Source organism: Ranitomeya variabilis, chromosome 2, assembly GCF_051348905.1.
Source record: "Ranitomeya variabilis isolate aRanVar5 chromosome 2, aRanVar5.hap1, whole genome shotgun sequence".
Lineage (NCBI taxonomy): Eukaryota > Metazoa > Chordata > Amphibia > Anura > Dendrobatidae > Ranitomeya > Ranitomeya variabilis.
In genome coordinates this window covers 456,242,299-456,270,113 of record NC_135233.1, presented here as the reverse complement: position 1 = coordinate 456,270,113, position 27,815 = coordinate 456,242,299, and the positions used below count along the sequence as shown (strand labels likewise).

The 27,815-nt window shown below is 41.8% G+C and overlaps 2 protein-coding genes across 4 annotated transcripts in view; one reads left to right on the top strand and one right to left on the bottom strand.

Moving 5' to 3' along the window:
- PC (pyruvate carboxylase) overlaps positions 1-27,815 on the top strand; it is a 473,285-nt gene that overhangs the window by 414,899 nt on the left and 30,571 nt on the right. The window lies entirely within an intron of this gene.
- LRFN4 (leucine rich repeat and fibronectin type III domain containing 4) lies at positions 674-27,815 on the bottom strand. Its single transcript, XM_077287357.1, has 3 exons — positions 26,584-27,815; positions 19,097-20,498; positions 674-2,337 (listed from the first exon to the last, which is right to left on the bottom strand). Exons 2-3 carry the CDS (start codon positions 20,476-20,478, stop codon positions 1,554-1,556), a joined length of 2,166 nt encoding a protein of 721 aa, XP_077143472.1. The 5' UTR covers positions 20,479-20,498; positions 26,584-27,815; the 3' UTR covers positions 674-1,553.

Here is a 27,815-nt window from a genome sequence, read left to right as displayed (position 1 = left end):
TGGTGTGAAGCATTGCTATACAGGTGGGAAATCATCTTCAGAGCATTTATTCTACAAGCAAAATGCAAAGGAAAACAAGCAATGGAGAGATGTCTTGCACTCTAAAAGGACAGTATATTGCGATCCCTAGTTTCGCAAGCCCGGCTTCTTCAGGGACGCCCAAGCATACAATTAGAAGTTCAGGTTTGCTGGCCGATTTTCATGATCTGGAAATTGGGATAAGGACACTAGTGTTTCCAAATGGGTAGAGTTTAACATCGAGTTGGGTTCTACCTACCTGTGTGGGGTGTATTTTGTCAAACATGGGGAGTTATGAATCTGTGAAAATCACTTTTATCTGGGAATTTGTCTTTATGAATTCATCAATTAAAAATGTACATGCAAGTGTCTTCCAAACCTGGCTTATCCCAGATCTCTTTTCCTGCCTTCAGCTGCATTGATATCAGAACGTAATCACTTGGAGTGCAGATGATGGCGGTGAAAAGGTCCGCTCGGCACCTGAACCTCACCAATCTGAAGAAACGCTCATGTTTTTTTATGGAATGAGATTTGGAAAAATGAAAGAAGAATAAAAGCATGATAAGGTCAAAGAATAAAAAGAATGTAGATACTCTAACTCACCGGCCACAGTTCAAGACACTCGCACATTTTTCCTTTGATTTTTATTTTTATTGGCAAATGATTAAAAAAAAATCCAATGAGTAAAGATATTTGTATCTGAATTTTTAAAGTGCCGCAGTCATTTTTAACTCACCATGTAGGATATTTTGCGTTTATGAAAACGTAAACTTGCCTGTAAATCAGGAGAAAGCAGAAGATTTAATGGCAAAAATTAGGACAAGGTTCCACTTTGGATCCAATACAATGCATTATGCCAAGCATGGGTGTACACACGGAGATCCATTGCTCGATGACTTGAGTAGAACTAGTTTGGTTCTGTACTAGCTACTTGTTGAGCAACGTAACAGAAATTAATGTTTATAGCTTATTATGGTAAATTATATATTCCATGGCTTTGTGGACCCATCTGGTCAATATTCACCCAGATCTGTACGTCGAGAAGATGGCAATAAATTTCTGGATGTGCCCGTACTGGAGAAAGTCTTTTTTTCTCGGGAAACACATTGAACCGGTTGGTTTGTTTGATGGCATTGAACCTTGCTATCCCTTTTTATGGACATTTCACGTTTCACTTTTGCGTGTATTCCGCGGGCGCGCTTTTGAGCTTTGGCAGATTGTTTGCCTAATATATCCAACCATATAATCACCAGGTGCCACCACATCCACAGAAGACTCCACGATTTCCAACCATAAACAAAGTATTCCCTTTAGGGTCTGCAAAATTTTTAGTTTTCCGTTATGTGGTAGATCTCGGCAATCTATCCACTTTGCCGTCTATTTGGATGTTTAGTGCTTTTTTTGACGATAAGGAACGATGGTTGTTCATGGCTCATTATTGACGTGTCTTATGGTGCTTTTCACCAATATGAGTCTTTGTGCTTCCTCTAATCGAAGAGGTGGTTGGTGTAACTGTTAAGTAATAGTGATGTCCACTACACAACACTTTCTTCCAGCTCATCTGAGCCAGTGAATAACATTGGTTTACCCTTGGGTAACTCCGTCCCACATTGTGAAAGCATGCCATGCACAGATTGGCTCCTCTTTGTCCATATAACACTCAGCCGCTTGGCGTAGCTGTAACAAGTGGTGGTCGCCATTTCCCCCATGTCCACAGAACAGCTTCTTTTTGTTTTTGGGAAACCAAAACCTATGCCTTCTTCAGGACTTGATCCACAATGTGGCCCTTCATGATCTGACGCTTTCGTAGTTTTATCCTCAGCTTTTTCCGATCCCTCTCTGTGCCTCGCCTTTCTACGTTGAGGTTTAACTCCATGGACAATCCTTCCAGAATCCTCTTTATAGGTCACCTGGGAACAACTAGCTTTGGCTGAATCGTTCATTCTGCTCTGTAGAAGCATGCCGTTGGGCGTTAACTGGTTTCCGTTGGTTTGGGAGTAAACATTAGTTACTTTTGGAATATCTGAATGGGCAGTACTGCATACCTTGTATTTTACCATCATGACCACCGTGAAGACCAACAACGTCACAACAATGACTCCTCCGATGATGATGGTTAAAGTGCCTCCCAGAAAATGAGCATGCAATGACCGACAGTCGGGGTACGCCTCTCCTGTAGAAAACTGGACGCAACCCAAGGATTTTGTTGCAGCCAGTGAGGTTGCAACATCGTCAAAAATGGCCAAAATGCAAAGGTCGTAATCTACTCCTGAAACGAGGTGCTTCAAGGTAAAGTGCTTGGTTGTAGATGGCAGAATCCTGAAAGAAAAAACAAAAAAACTTAACTCTTAGCAAAAAAGAAAAAAATTATGTTTAGAATAGAATCTCACTTACTCTTTTGAATATCTGAAATGTTTGTAAAGTTTTTAGTTTGTTCAAAACTTAGTACAGTGAAAGAAAAATACTAACATTTGAGAGACCTCAGTGGTTGATACCTTTTTAATGGCTAACTGAAAAGATGGCAACAAGCTTTCGATATTACTTAGGTCTTTTCGGTCTCGAAAGCTTGCTATTTGTTACCGTCTTTTCAGTTAGCCATTAAAAGGTATCAACCACTGAGGACTGTCAAATTTTAATATTTTTTTATCTTCTGGCTAACACGGTACAAATATATATATTTTTCCTGAATAGTGAAAGATGCATTTTAGTGTTAAAATAAAAATCTTAAAGGGGTTTGCCTGGCATCTAGTATTGATGACTTATTGCAGTCAGAGCCGTTGGGGTCCGACACCCACCACAACTATTGATCTGCTTTTATTAGCTCTGGCATCCAGATGTGACCAGCCTTGTTCAGATGCCGCTACTAGAGATGTCCTCTAATTGTTGGGGGTGCCGACTGTCTTACCTGGACAACCCCTTCAAGAATTCTATTCTTTCTGACCATAATGTCCATCTAAATGAACTTACAATAAATATGCTTACAATACAGCTAAAGGGGGTTGTCCACTACTGGACAACCCCTGTACATCATCATCACGTGTCTGCTGTAGCCAATCAAGGGCTGCTGCACAACTGCAGCCTTTACCACTTTGTCAGTGTGGACATCCGCTCTGACGGAATATTGATGAGCTGCAGTTGATCTGTGGCCTCTGATTGGCTGCAGCTAAACCTTGACAATGTCACGTGACCGGCCGGGAATGGCAATGCCGACCTTTCATGGAACGGGAGATGAGTATCTACTGTTTTTGTTTTCAGTGAGGCCCTGAAGTCATTAAGCATGGGTTGGCCAGTAGTGGGAAACCCCTTTTAAAAATAAAAAAAATGACACTAGGATTTACTCTGCAGTTCAAAGAGAATACTAGGAATAAAAGGGAAAAGAAGTCAAGGAGGCAGCTCCCTCCTTCTATAGGGAGGAACCTGTTAGTCAAGTTGAGCAGGGGTGGGGAGAATCCAGAAAAAAGTCCGCCTCCTGGACTATTTCCCCTGCTCCCCTTATACATTTTTAGATTTTAGTTTCTCTGAAACCCTATTCATCATGCAACATAAATCTTCAGACTGGTTTACTGTGGTTTATTCCGTCATGGATGTTTTATGTCTGAATAGCAGTGGTGGGTGAATGGAAGATATGGAAACATTAGCATATGAGAGGGTTCTATGTGGCTGGACATCAATCAGTCAGACATTTATGGTGCATCTTTCGCTAATGCAAGACCGCCTGGTTCTTTATCTTCTATTAACTATAGTGAGAGTATCTGCACATACAAACCTCTTCCTTCTGGCACAGGGGTACTATCACACCCATTCTCCATATTGAACTCTTCTCAGCGGCTCATCTGCTTTGTAACAAGTATGAATGGTCAGATTGTGGGCAGACAGAGGCTTGGGTAGATTCAAAACGTTCAAGGTACCACACCAAACCTTGGACAAGCGTGGCATTGTCTCCGAAAAGATTTTTTTTTTTTTTACTACTCATCGATCATGCTTTAAAGGGTACGGACACCTTTTGTGTGTGTGTGTGTGTGGGGGGGGGGGGGGGTGGTATTGGCACTTAAATGCGTGTACTTTGGACTTGTAATAGTTTTTCAAATTGAGTTTAATTAAAAAATGCACCATTTAGCTTTTAAGGCTGTTTGTTTTTCTGGCTGCAGAATGATTAGACTTTGAACCCATCAGTAAAGGTACCTTCACACTGAGCGACTTTACAACGAGAACGACAGCGATCCGTGACGTTGCAGCGTCCTGGATAGCGATCTCGTTGTGTTTGACACGCAGCAGCGATCTGGATCCTGCTGTGATATCGCTGGTCGGAGCTAGAAGTCCAGAACTTTATTTAGTCGTCAGATCAGTGTGTATCGTTGTGTTTGACAGCAAAAGCAACGATGCCTGCAATGTTTTACAATGGTAACCAGGGTAAATATCGGGTTACTAAGTGCAGGGCCGCGCTTAGTAACCCGATATTTACCCTGGTTACCATTGCAAAAGTTAAAAAAACCCAAAAACACTACATACTCACATTCTGATGTCGCCAGGCGTCCACAGGGTTAAACTGCTTTCGGCAGGAGCGCTGCTAAATGCACGCGCTGCTGCCGAGAGCTTCCCTGCACTGACTGTCAGTGCCGGCCGTAAAGCAGAGCACAGCGGTGATGTCACCGCTGTTACTGCCGGGTGCCGGCGCTGACACATTCAGTGCAGGAAGAGCTCTCGGCAGCAGCGCAGCATTAGCAAGCGCTCCTGCCGAAAGAGTTTAACCCTGTGGACGCCGGGGGACGTGACAGACATCAGAAGGTGAGTATGTAGTGTTTTTTTTTACTTTTACAATGGTAACCAGGGTAAATATCGGGTTACTAAGCGCGGCCCTGCGCTTAGTAACCCGATGTTTACCCTGGTTACCCGGGTGCTGCAGGGGGACTTTGGCATCGTTAAAGACAGTTTCAACGATGCCGAAGTCGTTCCCCTGATCGTTGGTCGCTGGAGAGAGCTGTCTGTGTGACAGCTCCCCAGCGACCTAAACAGCGACGCTGCAGCGATCGGCTCGTTGTCTATATCGCTGCAGCGTCGCTGAGTGTGACGGTACCTTAAGCTTGTTCTGATAGACTTTGTAATTGTTTTATCTGTCTTTTTCTTATCTCCCCCTGATCACAGACCACTTCAAAGTTGAGTTGAACTTTGGTGGTGTTATAAATATTCTGAGAGGAGCTCAGAAAAGGTAGATAACGGTTGCAAGCGCTCAATCAGAACCCGCTCACTGAAAGATTCTCAGTTAAAGTATTGTTCTTACATATCTTAATGGATGGTTCTATTTAGACTATTAAAACTACATTTCCTAGCAGCACCCATCTTCTCTTCAGTGCTGCAGAACTCTCCCTCTAATATGTTCTCCTGACTAGACTGAGTTATCATCAATCTAATCTAAATCAGTTTATGATCCTGTACAGAATAACTGACAAATTTTTATTTTTTTGCCATCTCCATCAGTATAACTGCCTATTTATTTTTTTTTTTTTTATCATTGTTATCTGGTTTCTAGAAGACTGCAGAACATAAAGTTTTTTTTTCCCTCAAACAAAGTTAATTTTAAAGTTGATTTTAATCAATACATCTTGGAATAATAATTTCCACAATTGGGTTTGTTTGAAAAAAAAAAAAGTTCCTGTGTTGAGATAATCTTATAAATGCACCCCTGCTGTGTACTGTGTAATGGCCGTGCAAAAGAGTGTACGGACGTTACAGAATGGGATCACAAATGATTCTTTTTGTGAAATAAAGCATTTCCTTGCCTGTTTAAACAAAAAAAAAATTACCTCAAAATATTATTTGTGATCCCATGGTGTAATGTCAGTATACTCTCTTGCATCCTCCCCTGCCCAGGAGCTGTGCTATGGTCAGACACAGCCATTACACAGTAGGGACACATTTATAAGATTATCTCAGCACAGGAACATTTTATTTAAACACATCCAATTGTGGAAATTATTATTATTATTATTCCAAGATCTATTGATTAAAATAAATTTTGTTTATGGGAAATCCCCTTTAACTCTCCTTGCAATTATTATGCAGTGAAGAGCTGAGCCGTATTTGTTGTCTGCTGCCGAGAGATTATTTAGGCAAAACAGCAAATGTCGAATATGGCAAAGGATTATCTTTTGCCACATGCATCAACAAAGCAGCATTTGCAGTTTCACATCACTGATCTGTTTCCAGCTGGCATCAAACACAACGCTCAGCTCTATGCAGCATTGTTCTAACAAACTCTTCCGTGGAGGAGTGAAGGATAGTTGAGCTCTGCTTGAAACCAGCTAATAATTATGTAAAATTACACATGTAGCTATACTGATGAAAATGACAGAAGATAAAATCGGCTCGGTAGAGTCCTGTACGGGAGTATAGAGTGTATTCTAAATATTTGCTCTGCCAGAAATGGTCAGATCAGAACTATGCTGGCAGGAAGCCGATTGAGTCACTGCGCTACGACTGACCCAGGAGCACTGGAATTACAGCTGGATGGCTCCAATATCTACTGCATTCTCAAAGGAGCCTGGAGGAGCATCCTTTGCATGATGATATTTCCAAGAGGGGCAGATGTAAAAATGCATAATAAATAAATGTCCATTTTTATAAGGCCACATTGTGATTTTTTGGAAGAGCCATAAAACTTATTCTGTAGCCAGCAATGTGCATGGAAACCAAAAAGATCCTGTAAAAGCCAAATGATGCACAATTGGTTATAAAACCCAAATGTAAAAAATATTTTTAGCCCCAAATACATGCATTTAGATGATTATAAAAAAAAAAAAAAAGCCACCTGATGCATCCTTTAAAGGGATTGTCCAGTCTTAAGCTACAAGTCTCCAATTACTATGTGACTGCAGAATTGTGAAACCTCACATTGCGTGTTGTGGGGATTCTCCAGTGCCGACTAGATGGGTGCAAATTTGCTCAATACAAGTGTAGTGAGCAAGGCCGGATGCAGTCTAGTCGGAATGTGACCGGTAGTATGCAAATTGCATACTCGCTATTACATAACCACCCTCTCCCGCCGCTGGTGAATCTTCACAGCATGCAGGGTGCGCGATGAGAGGATTCACAAGTCTGCAGTTACTTAGTAATTGGGGTCTTGTAGTTTAAGACCTGAGAATCCCTTTAAGTCAGATCATTTTGTAGCCCAGTCATTCAGACAGTATATGTTTAGAATAAAGTAGTTGTTGCCCAAGTACAGGACTAGGCAATTTCGGTAGTTCATGAAGACCAATCCACCTATACACTGCAAGGAGTATCATCATGTATCTAATAGTTATGAGCGGACGTGCTGGGATAAAGTGTTATCTGCCATGCTCGGGTGCTAACAGAGTGACTTCAACGTGCTCGAAAAATATGTTCGAGTCCCCACGGCTGCATGTCTCGTGGCTGTTCGACAGCCGCATCACATGTAGGGAGTAGGGATTACCTAACAAACAGACAATCCCTGCATGTGTTGCAGCTGTCGAACAGCCACGAGACATGCTGCCGTGAGTACTCAAACATATTTTTCGATCACGCTGAAGACACTCTGTTAGCACCTGAGCATGGAGGATAACACCAAATCCGAGCACGTTCACTCATCACTAGTATCTAGTGTTGGCAAAATTCCTTTTAATGTAGCACTTATGTGATTTTTATGCCTATAGTTAGTCCCGAAAATATTTCACAGTATACTCCTTCACTGTTCCATTATTGCACCGGGTTCATTTCATCACCTTGACTTAAAACCATTGATCATGCTGTAAAACAAGTCTTTGGAGATTTATGTGCGCCGTTATTGCTCTTTGTAAATGACAGATATTAGTTTGCAGCATTGTTGGGCCGCGTGTATCGTTTTCCTTTCAATCTATACTAATCACCGCATTTCATCTCCGCACACAGAAGTCTGTTGGGTCTCGTCATTTGGTAATCTTTAGGGAAATGGCTGTTACTGGCAGAATTCTATTCTATCTCTCCCGCGAGCGGTAGAATATGGCTCCATTATCCCCTCGAGACTGTAGCGCTGACATTAGATCTGCAGACTATGTGCGATACATGCCCTGAAATGAACTGGCCATGCTCGGTAACCCGGATCAGCTATCCCCCCTGCCCACAAAAAAAAAAAAGTGTGGCTGATGCAATAAAAATCGAACCCGTTATTGGGAGAAGGAATCGTCAGATGAAATGCGAAAATGTAGATCTGTCTGACGTTTGCCTCTCGTCTAATGGGATCCATTAGCAATGCATACAGGGGTTGTTTAATATTCATATCTCCCGGTATAAAGTTAGAAAGCTACGATAACTAACCATTAATTACAACTCACCGCCAGCATGTAGAGTCAGTAATGGAAAGATCTGAGACCCCCCGCAATATTCTGTATCCACAGAGCCCAAAAATGTTTGCGATTAGACAAGATATCGTTCCTCTCTTACTCTTGATCATCGTTTTTTTAGGCATTTGTCCAGCGTGAGTAAACATAACTTTAACTTAAAAGAATAACCCTCATTTTTTTTATTTCATAAATCAATAGTACACATGAAAAGAAGCCACTTTGTAATATATCTTATCAGAGAATTCTGCTTCTTTCTCCTTCTGGACTGATCTTTTACTCTCAATTAATTGGTAAAATCTGTATTTAGTGAAGACAGATTTTCCCATTACTGAGTCAGGAGGTGACGGTTGGTGCTCTTAATATCCTATGGAAGAGGGAGACACCGTACTTAAAGAAGATGTTAACTACTTGGACAACTTCTTCTTATACCACTCGTATGGCCCCCTTAAAATAATGCCTATACTCTCCTCCTGTGCCGGCGCCGTTCCTGTGGTTTCCACACTCGCTCTCCCAGGGGCTGTTGCGCCGTTCTTGTGACACATGACGCCAGCACCCAATCAGCGCTGGTGTCACTGTCCCCGCCTCCTGTCGAACTGAGCAGGAAGAGGAAAGAGCAGGAAGAGGAAATGAGACTTCCTCTTCCTGTTTGATTTGTCTGAAGGCGGAGACAGTCACGCTAGTACTGATTCGACGCTGGCGTCATGTGTCACATCAATAGCATGACGGCCTCGGGGAGAGTGAGTGCCAGCACCGGCGTCACGTGTCACAGCAACCACACGGGAGCCCCGGGGAGAGCGAGTTCTGACACTGGGAATGGTGCCGAGACAGAAGAGGAGTCCAGGTTTTATTATTTTATGGGGGCCAAACATTTTGATCAAGAAGAGTTTGTCCAAGTAGTGGACAACCCTCTTAAGGCATAATGTTTTGTTTTAATGTTTCTTTTCATAAATCTATAGTACACATAGAATAAGCAACTTTGTAATTCATCTTCTCTAAGAATTTTGCTTCTTTTACCTCTTGGACTGATATTTCACTCTCAATAAAATCTGTATTCAGTGAAGACAGATTTTCCCATTACTGAGATGGGAAATGACATTTGGTGCTTATAATATTCTATGGAGAGGGGAGGAGCCAGAGGTAGACACTTATTCTACTGAAATGACTGTTAGGGTATGTGCACACGTTGCGTCCTGGTGTGCGGATTTTTCCGCACTGACTTTGATAAATCCGCAGGGCAAAAACACTGCGTTTTTCCTGCGGATTTATCGCGGTTTTACCGCGGTTTTTGTGTGGATTCTGCTGCGGTTTTTTAATATGGAGCAGGTGTCAAACCGCTGCGGATTCCGCACAAAGAATTGACATGCTGCGGAAAAAAACCCGCAGCGTTTCCACGCGTTTTTTTTCCGCAGCATGTGCACAGCGGTTTTTGTTTTCCATAGGTTAACATTGTACTGTACACCGCATGGAAAACTGCTGTGGATCCGCAGCGTCAAAAACGCTGCGGATCCACAGCAAAAACCGCAACGTGTGCACATAGCCTTACAGTTCTCCGTAGAACCTTAGGAGCACCAACTGTCATCTCCTATCTCCGGAATGGGAGAGTCTGTGAGACAGATTTTTCCTTTGAATTGAGAATATTCAGGTTAAAAGATCAGTCCAGTTGGAGAAAAAACTGATTTTTCCAATATATTACATTAACAATTTCGCCTGTACTATTGATTTGTGAAAATAAAAAATATAAATGACGATTACAGTTCAAAGAAGTCTCAGCTATATTTTTTTTCCGTAATTTCTCCTAATTATGTATAAAATGCAGTGGAAGTAAACTGAAATACTTGGCAATCGGCTCCAGATTCCACTGCTGATACAATCCTCTTCTAGCCCACATGACCTGAAATCCGATCAGCCATTCGGATTGCATACATAATTAGGAGAGGTTAAGAGGAAAAAAAGTGAAGACTTCTTTAATATAGGGAGAGAGAGACACTAATAAACATACGAATGTGAAAATACTTTCACATGAGTGAGCATATAGTGTTTTGTTCCCAAATTACATACATATAGTGATGCGCAGACGTGCTGGGATAAGGTGTTATCTGAGCATGCTCGTGTGCTAACCGAGTACCTTTGGCGTGCTGAAATAATATGTTGGAGTCCCCGCGGCTGCATGTCTCACGGCTTTTCGACAGCCGCAACACATGCAGGGATTGCCTAACATCCGCGAGACATGCAGGCGCAGGGACTCCAACATATTCGAGCACGCCAAAAAAACACTCGGTTAGCACACGAGCATAGTCTTATAGGAGCAGATTCGCTCATCACTACTTACATGCAAAAATTTCAAAATATTAGCACTAGTGATGCCCGTTAGTTTGTCATGTAACTGTGTAGTCCACCCTCTTCAACCGTCACGATCATTTCAACAATCTTTTTGTGTAAATCAATAGTTCTAGCCAAGATAAAAAAAAAAAAAAAACTTTTGCAATAAATCTTTTCTTTTCTTTGCTTCTTTTGAGACTTCTAAGCCACATCTCCCTCCCCCCTACCTCCTAAAGGCGCCATTCACTCAGATGTATTTTGTATGTAAACCCTCTCATGTACAGCAGCATGGAATCACTGTTGCTTTAAAAATAAGTACTGGATTCACAGCCACACACAGCCACACAGCTTGGTACTGTATAACATCCTAAATAATACAGTACTGGATTCACAAATGCATGGCTCAGTACTGTACAACATCCTAAATAATACGGTACTGGATTCACAGCCACAGAGCTCAGTACTGTATAACATCCTTAATAATACAGTACTGGATTCACAACCACCTGACTCAGTACTTTATAACATCCTAAATAATACAGTACTGGATTCACATCCACATGGCTCAGTACTGTATAACATTCTAAATACTGTTCTGGATTCACAGCCACAGAGCTCAGTACGGTATAACATCCTAAATAATACAGTACTGGATTCACAACCACACGGCTCAGTACTGTATAACATCCTAAATTATACAATACTGGATTCACAGCCACACAGATCAGTACTGTATAATATCCTAAATACTGTTCTGGATTCACAGCAAGAAAGCTCAGTACTATATAATATGCTCCAGGCTTCTATATATCATCTCCTATACCGTTTCTGCTCCTGAAATGTGTTACAAACAAAATGGGTAATCCCTCGTGTGTGTGCGCTGTTTAAGGGGGACATCATAGCAGCTATTCTCCACCCAACCAGCTCAAAGACAACTGAAACTTAGAGCCTGCAGATGGGAAAATTGTTAAAAAATGTAGGCTACAAGTCATGTAGACAAGGATGCTTTCATACATACTAGCTCACCAACACATGCAGGAGTTTCTGCATGCTTTATATGTTAACCATTCTGTAGGTACAGCCACAAATATAGCTGACACATTTTTAAAGAACCCTTGAGCTCAATGACCCCTAATAAGTCCCCCTTAGTATTTGGACAAAACCATGCCATGTTGAGATGGTACATATTGTTATAGGGGTAAATTAGGTACTCTTTAATAGGGCTAGATGTGAGGATTACTTCACAACAAAGGGGATAGCGAGACGAGGTCCATAAGTAATATTACACCCCACGCGGGCCTACAAGTGACAGGACCTGATCCCTGGACTATTGGCCTATTGGACCAGAATTCTTTGTTACCACAGGTCAATGGAAGTGATAAGACCTGAACTTTTTATTTGATGGACTCACTATTGATACTTTTGACATTGTAACTACAACGTATTGTTTACCCGTTACTAGAAGAGACGGTCCACTGAGCGGACAAAGTAACAGGTACTGCCGGTGCTGATATTTGGTAACTTGTATTTTCATGTTTGTATGTTTACTAGTGGCAATATTTGTTCTACCAATATTAAGTAAAAGTTATGTTATTTCCAGACATATTTGAGCTTACTTTAAGACTAGCAGACAGACTATTTGATTAAAGGCGATTCCAATGATCCAAACATTTTCCGAGGTGTTTGGAAATTCATTAAGGTGAAACTTGAGTTTCATTATAGAGGAATATCTGTTCCAAAATTTTTTTTTTTTATTTTGTAGACTACTCTATGCTAGGTTTACATCAGCAATAGAGGAGAGTATAGCTTGGAGGATATCCCAATAATAAGACGTAACTTTTAATATAAAATTTAAAACCTGGACACCCAACAAAAAAAACACAGACAGTAACAAAACAGTAAAGGGCTCATGTGAGCCAGTGCTCAAAGATAAAAATTGGTTCGGTCTCACCAATGAGGACGGACGCTTCACCGTAGCGGTTTATTTCTCAGTCTCCTGAGCAGGAAATTGGTGGTCCAAAAGTAAGGGTGGGGGGGTAGGATATCTTCCCTTTCTTCCCTGTCATGCCCCTGCAAAACTCCTGTCCTCACAAGGACAGGCCCCAAGTGGACCCTACCATGGACAACCACCATTAAATAAATATAACCAGTATTTATATTAAAAGTTACGTCTTATTATTGGGATATCCTCCAAGCTATACTCTGCTGTCAACCCTGAGGGTATTAGAACAGTGTAGACTGTCTCACACTTTAGCCGATCTTACATCAGCAATGGAATCTCTATTCTACCAGGACAAACGGCACTGAATGCTGCACTGTTTGCGCCCGGTAAAATGATGGACCCATTAATGACAACCTGACATATCTCTATTTAAGTTAATGTGTCCGTTTGCTGATAGATTCCATCATGTATCTGATCCATCCCTGCCATGAGTTTCTGTATGCTATACCTAATACGGAACGGAATAACTAAAATCGGAACTGTGGCGTAAATCCAGCCATATACGCCCTGAGGAAGCAAGGTTAATCACGCGAAACACTCGTTGGGGAATATGCTCTATGGCAACTGTGCAGAGAGCATCTCATAATAGATGAGGGCAGGTTTGCCACATACTTGTAAATGGATACATGTATTACTTTTCTATATAGGTAATGGAGGTATTGACTACTGTGTCTACTACTTGAAATTTGACACTTGTATCCATTGTACCTATAATGTTGTATATACTACTTGGTTGCCTATGTTCAGGTTTTTTGTTGTCTTACTAAAAAAAAACATTTTTGTTTTTAAAATCTCCTATTTAGTTCAGTCCTTTTCCGTACTTCTCCATAGTCCTATAGTGACATCGGTCCACATATAGCCATTCTTCCCCATACAAGTGACACCTATAACTTCTTGCTATATATATTCACTTGTCTTTTTTTTTTATAGTTGATCGCCAAGAATCTTTTTGATTTAAAAATCTAGATTCATTCTACAAATGGCAAAAATGCCTTTTGTGTCCATGGCCAACGGAGGCAGATTATCGCCTTTTCCTTTCCAGTAGATGGTTCAAGGGGCTATTCTTCCATGTAGAGTGTCCTTCATATTATCTCTGTATGGAATCAAGCTGTCCCTTTAATACACTGGATGTTTGCTTCCCTGCTCTCGTGTGTGATAATCTCTCAATTTAATAGCTGCCGGACCAGTCTATTGTAGAAAGCAGATGGTACCATCATTTGATATCATTAGAGGGCATGGCTACAGTGTTCGGGAAAATGTGCCTTCCTTTGTATTTTCCCCAGTTGCACATTTGTCACATTGAATGGTTTCTGATCTTTGAATGGATTTTTTCCACTGCAAGCATATTTGCCATATTGATTGGCTATGCCTTAAAATGAATGATTTGGTAGTAAACAAGGACAACGGTGCCCTGTCTCCAGTGCTAGATGAAGCATGGTCGTATGTATGTTTTTTTACCCTTTTTAATAGATGTGGAAAATGTTCATATTTGGGGTTGACAGTCATTAGACCCATCCTTGATCAGATTGCTTGCTGTGGAAATCCTCAATAAATAGAAATTTTAAATATAAGTTTACTCTTTTAAAAAATGACAGTGAAATGCTTCCTATACATTTTTTTTAGACATTTTAGGCCAACATTATTTTGAGCATAAAGTGATTGTTTTGCAATCTCTCTCAGGGGGTCACGTCAAGATTTTGACTAGTCTAATCTTAACACCTTTCAACTGTGCTTCTCTTTAGCCATTCAGTGTTGACTTACTTTTGAGATATACAGTACAGACCAAAAGTTTGGACACACCTCATTTAAAGATTTTTCTGTGTTTTCATGACTATGAAAATTGTACATTCACACTGAAGGCATCAAAACTATGAATTAACACGTGCAATTATATACTTTACAAAAAAGTGTGAAACAACTGAAATTATGTCTTATATTCTAGGTTTTTCAAAGTAGCCACCTTTTGCTTTGATGACTGCTTTGCACACTCTTGGCATTCTCTTGATGAGCTTCAAGAGGTAGCCACCGGGAATGGTTTTCACTTCACAGGTGTGCCCTGCCAGGTTTAATAAGTGGGATTTCTTGCCTTATAAATGGGGTTGGGACCATCAGTTGTGTTGTGCAAAAGTCTGGTGGATACACAGCTGATAGTCCTACTGAATAGACTGTTAGAATTTGTAAATTTGTATTATGGCAAGAAAAAAGCAGCTAAGTAAAGAAAAACGAGTGGCCATCATTACTTTAAGAAATGAAGGTCAGTCAGTCTGAAAAATTGCAGTTGGAAAAACCATCAAGTGCTACAAAGAAACTGGCTCACATGAGGACCCTCCCAGGAAAGGAAGACCAAGAGTCACCTCTGCTTCTGAGGATAAGTTTATCCAAGTCACCAGCCTCAGAAATCGCAGGTTAACAGTAGCTCAGATTAGAGACTAGGTCAATGCCTCACAGAGTTCTAGCAGCAGACACATCTCTACAACAAATGTGCAGCAGGCCTTCATGGTACAATAGCTGCTAGGAAACCACTGCTAAGGACAGGAAATAAGCAGAAGAGACTTGTTTGGGCTAAAGAACACAAGGAATGGACATTAAACCAGTGGAAATCTGTGCTTTGGTCTGATGAGTCCAAATTTGAGATCTTTGGTTCCAACCACCGTGTCTTTGTGAGACGCAGAAAAGGTGAACAGATCCCACCTTGAAGCATGGAGGAGGGGGTGTGGTGGTGTGGGGGGTGCTTTGCTGGTCACACTGTTGGGGATTTATTCAAAATTGAAGGAATACTAAACCAGCATGGCTACTACAGCATCTTGCAGCGGCATGCTATTCCATCCGGTTTGCGTTTAGTTGGACCATCATTTATTTTTCAACAGAACAATGACCCAAAACGCACCTACAGGCTGTGTAAGGGCTATTTGACCAAGAAGGAGAGTGATGCGGTGCTACCCCAGATCCACAGTCACCAGACCTGAACCCAATCGAGATGGTTTGGGGTGAGCTGGACCGCAGAGTGAAGCAAAAGGGCAAACAAGTGCTAAGCATCTCTGGGAGCTCCTTCAAGATTGTTGTAAGACCATTCCCGGTGACTGCCTCTTGAAGCTTATCAAGAGAATGCCAAGAGTGTGCAAAGCAGTCATCAAAGCAAAAGGTGGCTACTTTGAAGAACCTAGAATATAAGACATCATTTCAGTTGTTTCACACTGTTTTGTTAAGTATATAATTGCACATGTGTTAATTCATAGTTTTGATGCCTTCAGTGTGAATGTACAATTTTCATAGTCATGAAAATACAGAAAAATCTTTAAATGAGAAGGTGTGTCCAAACTTTTGGTCTGTACTGTAGATCATTGTCTGACTACAGAAACTCTTACAATTAAGCTTGGAAATAGCTGAGTGCACTTCAGTAATGGCAGAATTGTTCCTTCAGGTGGCCTATAATTACTACAACCACCACTAGCATCAAGTTTAGATGTAGGTTTGATGTGCTGACTGAATAATGATGGATTTACCTTACTCCATACTTAATGGTTGGCCACTTTAACGTAATTTATCCTCATTATCTCGTAGAGCTCGAAGACTAAAAGGTCCTTTTACATTGCATGATTATCGTGAATGAGTGTTCCCATGAACACTTTCACATTGCAGTCTAGACAGGCTACCGATCACCAGAAGAACGGGCCAAATGAGTCGCTCGTTTTAATGTCAACGGACCACAAAGCCACTCATATACGTTGGGTAGGTGCCAAATGATCAACAGGCACCACCATCTCCTCCATACACAGGTGTGCTTGATCTGTTGAGCGCTCTTGTAGTCTCTATTGGAGATCCTCTACCAGATTCATCGCAGCTTATCTCCTCGAGATCCTCTACCAGACTCCTCTGCTGCAGCTCATCTTTCAGAGATGCTCTACCAGACCCCTCTGTGGCAGCTCATCTCCCAGAGATGCTCTACCAGACTCCTCTGTGGCAGCTCATCTCCCAGAGATGCTCTACCAGACTCCTCTGTGGCAGCTCATCTCCCAGAGATGCTCTACCAGACTCCTCTGTGGCAGCTCATCTCCCAGAGATGCTCTACCAGAATCCTCTGTGGCAGCTCATCTCCCAGAGATGCTCTACCAGACTCCTCTGTGGCAGCTCATCTCCCAGAGATGCTCTACCAGACTCCTCTGTGGCAGCTCATCTCCCAGAGATGCTCTACCAGACTCCTCTGTGGCAGCTCATCTCCCAGAGATGCTCTACCAGAATCCTCTGTGGCAGCTCATCTCCCAGAGATGCTCTACCAGACTCCTCTGTGGCAGCTCATCTCCCAGAGATCCTCTACCAGACTCCTCTGTTGCAGCTTATCTCTCAGAGAATAAAAAGATCGGCCATTGGAAATCCAATGTGCCGGAGTCTTCTCTTCCCGTTCATCTTAAGCTTAAGGATCATGATCCACCTTGTGGTTCAGGAAACTACTCAGCCTTCGAACTGGCTTCATCCTTCTACAGTTATCAATAACTTTTTTTTTTCTCTGATCTTCTGGTATTGACTGTAGTCTAATGTCCTTATAAAAACTGGTGATTATGTCACTTTCATGGTAGGACTCAGATGTTTCTATGCACCATGTAGAAGACCAATGTCGAATTGTGAATAACAACTGGTTGAAATAGTTGCTAAAAATGTTAACTAGTATTGTGGGGGCAGTGACTTTATCACATGGATGATGGAGTATTTTATTTCCTAAAATATATGCATTAATAACTTAAAGCGATTGTCTCATGAGGCATTTATGGCACAGGCATCGGATATGCCATAAATGCCTGAAAGATGCCCACCTCTGTGATCCTGGCCTAGCTCCAGAATGAGGTCCCCCTACCAACCGGCAGTTAGTGGAGAGGTGGCAGCACAAATACTCTTGGTCGTATTTGGTACTCCCATAGTAATGAATGGAGAGAGTGACACACACTGGTGGTCAGATGCTGGCTAGAACAGGGGACTGGTGAAATCCCCTTTCTGGATGTAGGTGGTGGAACCGGCATGTATTAGAAATTTTTTGTATACCAAATGTATATGCCTTTTTTTTTTTTTTCTTGCGGAACAATCCCTCCAATGGGAACCAGTTATTTGATTCATGCTACCTAAACCATGGGCGCCATGAGTACTGTACTCTGAAATGCTAGAGTGTGCGTATCAGCTGACAAGTCCAAGAAAGGTCCCCAAAAGCTTCTATCTATGAGAAGTCATTTTTAAAGCCTCTTTTCTACGAGTTCAAAAAATATAATATAGGATCATGTAGGACTTTCTGTCAACAATAAGAATTTTTTTCAAGCATTGTATATACAACTACCAAAAATATAACCTAACGACCACAGCAGATAAATGCTTCTGAGATTGCCTTCAACCTGCAGAATGGGACCTCAATAAAACTACGGTATATCCCACTCTTTAAAATACTTTTTAATCATTGACATAATTAAAAGAACATGTTTAGTTGCATCAATTGATTTTAAGAGAATTTGACACCAGGTTTATGCTTCCCGATCGGGTAGGAGTGGCTCTCTTCTCTTGCATTTGCCCTAAACTGTTCATAGAGGAAAAAGCTGCCAATGAATATCTGGGATTTGGGAGCACACACTGATAACGGAGAGGGCTCCTGCCCTGATTTACGACAACTATAGCAGGAAATCCGACAAGTAATACACAGATGGAATTGTGGTCTTCATATTGTCCTCAGATTGGGCCCAGCATAAACCTGGTGTCAGTCTCTTTAAGCCCTCTATTTATTGTAGTGGTTAAATCAAGATTTTGCAAAATAAAAAGGCATTATCTGGAAATTTGCAGAGAAATGTGGCAGAAAAATGAGTGTGCAGTCTGAATCCTGCGCCCATATTGCCTTTCTACTATCCAATCCTCCTGGAACGCTAAGGCTATGTACACATCAGTGGTTTCCGTCTACAGCCCTGAAAAATTGGATTCAGGCATGTCCAATGATGGGGCCATTATTTTTAAAGCCCAGAGAAGAGTCGCTTTGAGCTCTGTCTGACTTCATTTTGTGCAGTCGACCATATTTTTAAACCCGCCTCGGAAAGGCATAGCCAGAACAAAAAAATTGAGGTCTAATTTTTCAAGGACTTCACCTGGAAGCCCCAATGGAGCCATTAACATGTGTGGCTAAAATGTGATATGTTCCCGGCATTACATGTGCATATTAGAAAGAAGCAGGGGGTTAGGTGAAAGGATGGAGTTTAGTACAGGATCAGACTACACAGTATTTATTTGTAGTCTGTTACCATGGAGACACAGGTTGCATAAACCCGATATTCACAATTTGTTTTACGATCTCTGCTCTGCAGTTAATGGTGCTGTCTTGCAAGATATTGCGTTCCTAATTTTTTACCCTAATTTACAAAAGTTTTGAACATAGATATTATGAGATGTTTGAGTTTCTTACCTGTAAACCAGCGTCTCATCTGCTGTGCAGTTATATTGGACCTGGAACATCCACACTACATAGGCCGACCTGTTCATGTACCATCTTATCAGTGCCGAAGATGAAGTGACATCGGTGACCACAACAGCAGTGTCCGGTACCCTCCTTTCTTCTGTAGCATTGATAGATGTCTTTGATGAAGTGGTGATATCAGAAGACCCAGGGTCCTGTCTCAATATGCTAACTGTTCCATTGTTGCGATGTGGCAATGGGATCATTTTAAGGTCGACTTGAGCTGTCGATTCCCCAGCAGCATTGATTGCTATACATGTATATGCTCCATCGTCCCTGATAGTTGTAACTAGTATATCTAAGGTTCCGTTTCGATAGGAAGCTGTCCTAGATGAGTTTGTCATTATTTTATCATCTGGTGACACCCAATGGATAACAGGCTCTGGGTCACCAATTGCCCGGCACTTCAATGTTGCCCTTTGGCCTTCTAACACCCAAAGCTGATGCGTGTGACGAGTAATTAGTGGGGGCTCACACGTAAACTCCTCCTCAGGTATTGACCAAAAATAACGTCCAGCAAGCTGTGGAGGAGACGCGCATGTTTCCATGTCATCCTCCCGTACTAATCGGCGTAACCATAAGAGTTCACAGTTGCAATGGAATGGATTGCCTCCAAAATTTAGCACAATTGTTGAAGTATAAGGGGTGGGGCTAACCATTCCAGTTTGGGAACGGACAAAAAGTGCATCTGGAGGTAGTGTATACAGCCGGTTAGATGTCATATCCAGTCTGGAAAGTTTGTAGAGTTCGGAGAAAGTGCCTTCCATTACAAAGTCTATAAGATTGTGATCAAGATTGAGCGTATGTAAACTAACCATATTTTGCATCGCCTCCCATGGAACGCTAATCAGATTATTATAAGACAAATCCAAGTCCTCCAAAGTTAAAAGGAAATCATCAAAAGTAGCCACCGGGATTGTCACAAGCTGGTTATTATTGATGATGAGATGTTGAAGATTGAGCATTCCTCTTAACGCTTCCTCGTGAATGGCAGTAAGACGGTTTCCATCTAAATGTAAAGACCTCAAGCTCTCTAGATCACCAAAGGCATAAGGTTGAATATTATCAATTGTGTTTCTTGACAAGGTGAGGTCCACCAAACCGGTCATGTTAAGGAAGTCTTCTTGATCCACCACCCTAATAAAGTTATCCGCCAGCCGTAGTTCCACAGTCCTGCGGTCTATGTTGGGCGGCACGTAGAGTAGCCCCTTGTTAGCGCAGAGTGTGCTGAGTGATTCTGAAAGGTTTTGGCAGGTACAATGAAAAGGACAAGAATGGACCATGGTCACAAGGCTTCCTACCAGTAGAACACCCCAGACCAACTTTTCCATGGTAGAAGAAGTGTTAACGTCTGCAAAACAAAAACAGTATTACTTTGGTTTAAAATTCTAGGTCACTTGTGTGTAGCCAAAAGTGTCACCTGCCCACCCAAGTTCTTTACCCCCTTTGACGTATTCAAGGTAGTTATCTAGGCCATCTATGGGTCAAACCAATGAGGTAATAAGCAGGGGAGAGTATACGGAGAGCCTATAGCAGTGTGTCAGAGCCATTTGGTAAACTTGGGGTTGTCCTGTACAAATTGATAAGTCTGCAGTCTGAGTGACTGCAGACTTATGATTCCCCCCAGCGCACACGTGCGCTACAAGGATTCACTGGTTTCTGAGCCAGGACCGGAGGGTATTCATGTGTTATACATACTCCCGGCCACTGGGTGCAGCCTCACTTTCCATACCCTTGTACATACAATATAGCAATGCCTTTAAGAACCATTCTCAGGTAATCAATTATAAAGCCTAATTTAGTTAAATCGAAGATTATATTAAAGATAATATACAGCACTTTAGCATAATTTTCACTTCATCATAAAATGAGCCTTTTTTTTTTAATCAAATACCCTCTTGGGGCTACCATTTAAAGGCAGTGTCAATACAATGTATTATATTGCACTTAGTCACTATACTTCTCAATGCAGGTTACGTAAAAGAAATTCTGAATGTTTAACCACCTTCTCTTCTGTGCCTGCTACTATTGCTGTCGCTATGTGAGTGTGCTGGAATAATGGCTCTCCTCAGCACGAACCCACTTGGATAGTATTGAATTTCCATCCTGCATCTTTCTGTTGCGAGATCAATAGCTATTTTCAGGCAGGTCTTTTCTTTCGCTCCTCCTTCAAGCTGATTTCTTCTGTTAGGCTCTGCCCTACAGGCATGAACTTGTTTGGTTACGGATGTGGTTGGGAACACTTGACCTTAAACTTGATTCGTACTGCCGCAAAATAGCTGTAACCCATATTTACAGCGAACCTCTCCGCTCTACCAATCACAGTGCAGCTTTTATTTCTAAAAAAAAAAAAAAAAAACCTGGAAAAAGTGAAACCCTGACGTGAATTTAAGTCATGTTCCCATTGACAAAATGTTTTTTTATTTTTTATTTTTTTTTTGTACATTACGTTACCTCCGATACTATTAAAATGCATTGCCATGCCTTGACTCCTTGGATCGACAGTCTTTTAAAGGAAAAGTTTATCTATTAGACATCCTCACCCTGTCTAAGGCCTCTCACCCAGCCAAATAGTCTCCTACTTCGCTTTGAGTAGAAGCAAGAAAACTGAAATGGCTGAATGCATATTATGGAGATTCTGGTATGGCTTTGTTTCCCAAGTCATGTGGCAAGGCTTTTAAAGGGAATCTGTCAACAGGCTTTTGATATGGAATTTGAGAGCAGCATGATGTAGAGGCAGAGACCCCGATTCCAGCAATGTATCTCTTACTGAGCTGCTTGGTGTAGTTTGGCTAGAATCCATGTTTTCTCTGCTTTAGATCTAGCAGTGCTCAAATGATGAGCTGTGTATAACTCCTCCCACATCACTGATTGGCTGCTTCCTGTGTACATTGTCATCAAGCTGCCAATCAGTGTTGGGGGGTGGGGTTACACAGATTAGCCTGACTGGCTTGCACATGACACCTAGTCTTGTAGTAATTATCTTCTGCTGATAAAAGTATATTTGTATTGAAACTACAGCACACAGCTTAGTAAGTGACATCCCTGGAATCGGGATCTCTGCCCCTACACATGCTCCCAGATTAGATGGCAAAAATCTATTGACAGATTCCCTTTAAAAGGTGGATATTGACTGCTAGAAATGCTACTTCCAGTAGCTGGCACCTAGACCCCTTTTTCTCTTCCTGTTGGGACAGTTATCAGTTTAGGCTATCCCCCTTCTGTCACATTTTCACATTAGATCCTGATTTTTCTTCGTTTTTTTTGAACTTCCATTGTGGCTGTCCCTGAGTATTTCCATGTCTTCCTGCCATTTAGAAGTCTAGAATATGTGGTTGATAACCTTGCAGGAGCTACGATTAGAGTTGTTTCATGGATTAATTAAACCTATGCAACTTAAGGAATGTATACAATTCTTCAAGGACAAATCAAGGACTTTATTTGTATTTTTGGTTGAAACTATTTTTAATTTTGGCCCTTTTTGTTTTTTTGCTAAAGATAAAAAAATCCCTTCGATAACCTTTTTATCTTCATGTATAAAAATTCAGATCCTCAGGATGGTGCCTACTGGGTGAAATCTCCCCCTATGTATATTTTTACATATTTTCCGCTAGGAATAAAGTTGCTGCTCCTATGCTTCCCATTGCCTCTCATCTTCGTTGCATCTCTTCTTTCCAGTGCTCTAATTTATTCTTCCTCTTCCTCCACTCTCTGTTCTGATGCTTTTTTTTTCCTCTCTGCTATTCTTGTCTCCGGTTGACAGTTAGCAGTGTGACCCCTTTATCTTAGTATCTATACAAACTCCCTGGCGGGAGTGAGATCTTCGCCGGGAGCTTAGTGTCGGGGTTAATATCAATCTGTCCCTGGATCTGTCTCTAACCTTCAGCATCTCACGTGCATGCATCAGAGGTGTGTCCGACGCCAATTAATATCCATGGGTTCATTGTGATATACCCAGTAATGGGGGCCTACCTAATGAATGGGGCTCTCATTGGTAAAAAATAAAATGTCTATTCCAGCCGTTTTTGGCTAAGAAGGTAATGAGCAAAGTGGATACCAAAAATAATTCGGGGTAAGGAATAATCCATCTATCAACCCATCCCCTTATTTTTTTCTTAGATGTTTGGTGGCCCTAAAATTTAGATATTTATCTGTAGACCATCGATAGATCGAAATAAAATATTCAATCTGTGTGATTATTATGTGCATAAGATTAACGACCGGTGCTACTAATTTGAGCTAGATCTGCCGATGATCCACAGAGAAATATCTCATTTGTATGGCTGACTTGTAGGATCCATTGGCATAACCTGTCTCCTGTCTTTTCTCCAACAGATGTTGGGTGAAGGTATTGGACTTCTTTCTTTTGACGGTTGATTTATTTTTTCATTTCATGGAGGTAAGCTGCCTCCTGAAGTGTCCATCAGCTGCTTACTCTCCAGTACATGCATGCTCAGTATAGATGAGCCATCGACCCTGGTCCTGCCTCCACGTTTGTATTCCTTGGCCACCGGATGTGATTCCTGTGAACCTTCCCCTACCTGTCAGTATCCCCGACTCCTCTCCTCATTTGTAGGCCCGGTGAAACGTCGTTGTTGCAGTGCAACGCACACAAGATGTTTTACCAAGCCTACTAATCAAAAGTTACATCAGGGATGCCGGCGGGTAGGAGGCGCAGACTCCCGTCCAGTGGCCAAATAATACGGACGTGATGGTTGGACCAGGGCCCCTTGAATTAATTTTCTTATCTCTAGTCGAGAGCAAGAACTTGACGGCTAAACTAGTGTAAAAATCTAGGAACCAATTCACTCCTCTTATTTTTATGGCTTGATAAAGGCCCTGTGTGGCCGAAACGTCACATGTAAGATTTTTTCTGTGTATATTGTTAATAATAAAGTGACTCTGGAGGAGAACGTCTGGTTCCTGGACTTCAATATTGTGCAAACGCTCTGGAGGGTTGTGCCAAGATATAATGGACTACTATGCGATGCATGCGAGTACACCAATGCTAAACTAGTTTGTTTGGGCGACCCATACTGAAGGTCTGTGGTCACCTTTTGTAGATCTATTAAAATTCCCTTTGCAAAAAAAAAATAGAAGTACCGTAATTATTGGATCTGTGAATTCATGGTTTTAGTGAAGGAAGGCCGCCACAGAAGACCGCCCTGGGGCTTGTGGATCATGGCCATACAGCTAATACTTCTCCATGCGAGATACAAGGACAGAAACGTCTTATGCAGCATCTGCTTTTGGGTGAAGAGCCTTGAGGTTTGATTTCCTATATCTGATACTCTGTAATGAAGGAATTATGTAACCATTGACTTGTCAGTGAAATGATACCTTCAGGATAAAACCTCTACAACATCTTGTTGCATTGAATCTTTGATAGGTATGGACAGATTTTAAGGCCCAAATGGACCTTGTTAACGTAGAGGGGTGATGAATCTTTGTTGTATAAGATCCATTCTCTAGTCCCTTCGCCCACCATGCCTACAGACTAGACTTTATCTGCTTCCTTGCTGCTTAGCAAATGGTGGCTAAGCTTCTCCTGTGAAAACAGTACCATCAGTAAAAGCTGGACACCATCCTTGACAACCAGTAGACAAGATCCTCAGTTGAGAAGTGAGGAGAACGAATGGAGGGGTTGAGGAACCTACCAGGCTCAAATTATTTGTCAATCAAAGGGGGTTTTGGTGTTGTAACTGTGACGCAACAGAAGTGGGCGGTGAATTCCAAAAGTAGTTTTACAGGCCACCGCTAACAAGGATAGGCATCTGTAAAAGCTTCCCAGTGTCGGAATAATGAAATATTAATCTGATTCAATTGTCATTATAGCCAACCGTCCTACCATTATCTCTCTCTACATAGTCTGATGAGATGCAGCACCTCCTACTGACAGGCTCCAGCAAAAGCTCCTACTGACAGGCTCCAGCAAAAGCTCCTACTGACAGGTGCCTGCAAAACTGGCTGTAGCCTCCACTATAGGACTTGGCAGTCAGGTGAAACAGTGTCCTCACTTCTCCTCAGACTTGAACGGCCCTGCAGTGCAAAACAGTCACTTGTGATATAATTGTACTAGAAACTCCTTCCCTATTAAAATTGTATGATTTCTAATATACAGTGTCATCTTTTCTTAGTACATGCTACCATGAAACACAAGGAATTGGTGTGATTAGGAAGCATGCATGTAATTTATATACACAAATACATTATATATGTATATACATACATCCGCGCACATTATATATACACACACAAAAACACATGTAAACACATGCATAGACTTTCATATGGATACACACACACACGAGCATAGACTCACACATTTATGCACAAACACATTAGAAATGCATGCAGGTATACATTCACAAACATTAACTCATATATACACACACAATTATATATACGTGCACGCTAATATACATACACACAAATATAATGTATACACATGCATAGGCGCACGCTTCTACACACACAAATATATACACATGCATACGCGCACGCTCACATACATACACATATATATATATATATATATATATATATATATATATATATATACACATGCATGCGCACAATTTCATACATACACACAAAAATATACACACACTTATGCCCACCCACATAAAAAATGCACTCTGTATTTTCTCAGATTGTTTCAGTCTCATTGGCAGTGACCCCGGACAGCAGTTGTTTGTTTTTTTTGTCTATTGATTTTCTTTTTTTCCTCCTCTGGATAGTATTGCTGCAGTGCTGACATAAGTGTCACAGTGCATACTGATGTGAGCACTATCTATAGGTGAGAGTAGACTCCATGTCTGGTCCAGCCGCTCTTCACCACTAGATTTCCCCCCTTTTTCCTCTTATTCCCACCAGTACAGATGCCTGTGATATCGAGTGATTAGAGCCGGCCAGTGGTGGGTTGCGGGCAGATGTATATCTGGGGGCTGGGTTAATATAATGATTTATTGGTTGAGTTGTTATGAGTCACATATGTCAGGGCGTTCTCCACAGATCGTGAGAGTTCCCACTGGTTTCTGCTCCTTAATATCACTGCTATTTCAGCTTTCTAGCACCTCTATGTAGTTCCCAAACTTTAGTGACCCCCTTTCCTCACCCCTGGGTCTGCTGTAGGTGGTCTGCAGCAGGTCCCCCCCATCATTTTGATATCTATGTCTCTTCTCAGTCATTTATCCAATTCTCATAATTTCTAATCAGTTTCTATGTCAACAGTCTAGTGTCTGCCACTCATCCAGCATATATTCTACTACCCGGAGCCATGCACACACACATCTTTTATTGCCTCGATTATATGGCCATGTACCCAGGCGGGGGACACACGGGATGGAGGTTTCGCCTTCACATACACATCACATACATTCATTACAGTAAGCAGCCAATAATTCTGTATTCTTTCCCACTTCCTTCTCGAATACCTGCGTGTTCCTCCTTTCCTCACTCGTCTCCCTCCGTTGTGACTGTTCGTTTGCCCTTCTGGCCTTTTGTGCTTGGCATCTGGGTTGGGTAGGGCATTTCCAGGGGCTTGAGGGTTTTTTTCGGGATCTTTTTTTTTTTTTTTTAATACTGGAAACCCTTCTTTTTTTCACAGTCTACTGGTTTCTTCACTGCAGTCCTCTCTCTCTCGGTCCCTCTGACAGATCCCACAGGAGAGATGGGACCTTTTGTGCTGGACCAATCCTATGACACAGCCCCATTATTTCCCAAATGGTTTGGGGGTCGTTTTTGACCCTTGTCATGAGCCCTTAGAAGATCCACACAGAAAACGGTTTTATTCTAGTGGCATCTATATTTTCCGAGTGGCCTAATTCCTCCTCCGGAGATGTGTTAACCCATCAGAGATTCTTCTTGGCTTGCAATATAGATTCCTCATATAGGCGGTGAGGTTTATGGTCAGCAAGTCACAGAGCAAGCGGGATATGATATAAAAGTAGGACTAGCATGTTTCCAAGGTAAATCCTGGGGAAGAAAATCCATCTGCTCACTGAGTCCCAGGGTCCAGAGACGAGGAGGCAGCAAAACAGATGCACTCATTTCATATATTTTGTAATAAAAAGAGATCGTAATCTGTAGGGTTAAATGGCTGGCAAAGCCGGTTGGGCATATCTTCATCGATTTCAATCAGGTACATGTAGGATTTATCAGGACCCAAAAGATCAAGCAAAGACATTCGTGAGACATATCATAGCAGCCAGAAATCCAGAAATACTGCAGCTCTCGTCGTACGGGTTAAAATCCAGACTGGAAAGTGAAAAATACGAAAGGTCGAAATTGAAGTCGCACAAGAGAGAAGCATCTAAGGATGTTGGACCCATCGTATCAGATCCTTCTCCTTTTTGGGATTTCTTGCTTTTATACATAAAATGAAAAAACAAAAACCCTTCGAATGAAGAAATTAAAAAAATGTGATCATATAAGACGACGAAAAGATTGTAGACCCTTTTCTGCTCGGATCGCTCCTTGGATCAGCCAAATTTTCCTCCTCGTCATTCCGCGACTCTGGGGGGTGGCATCTTTTCACCCTTTCCAATCCAGGTGGGAAGCGGAAAACAATGCAGAATGGATGTAAAATAGAAGAGCTGAGATGCGAGAGGGAACTGAAAGAGCGAAAAGCCTGGGGGTGTGGAGGGCACAGCGAGGAAGGGAGGAG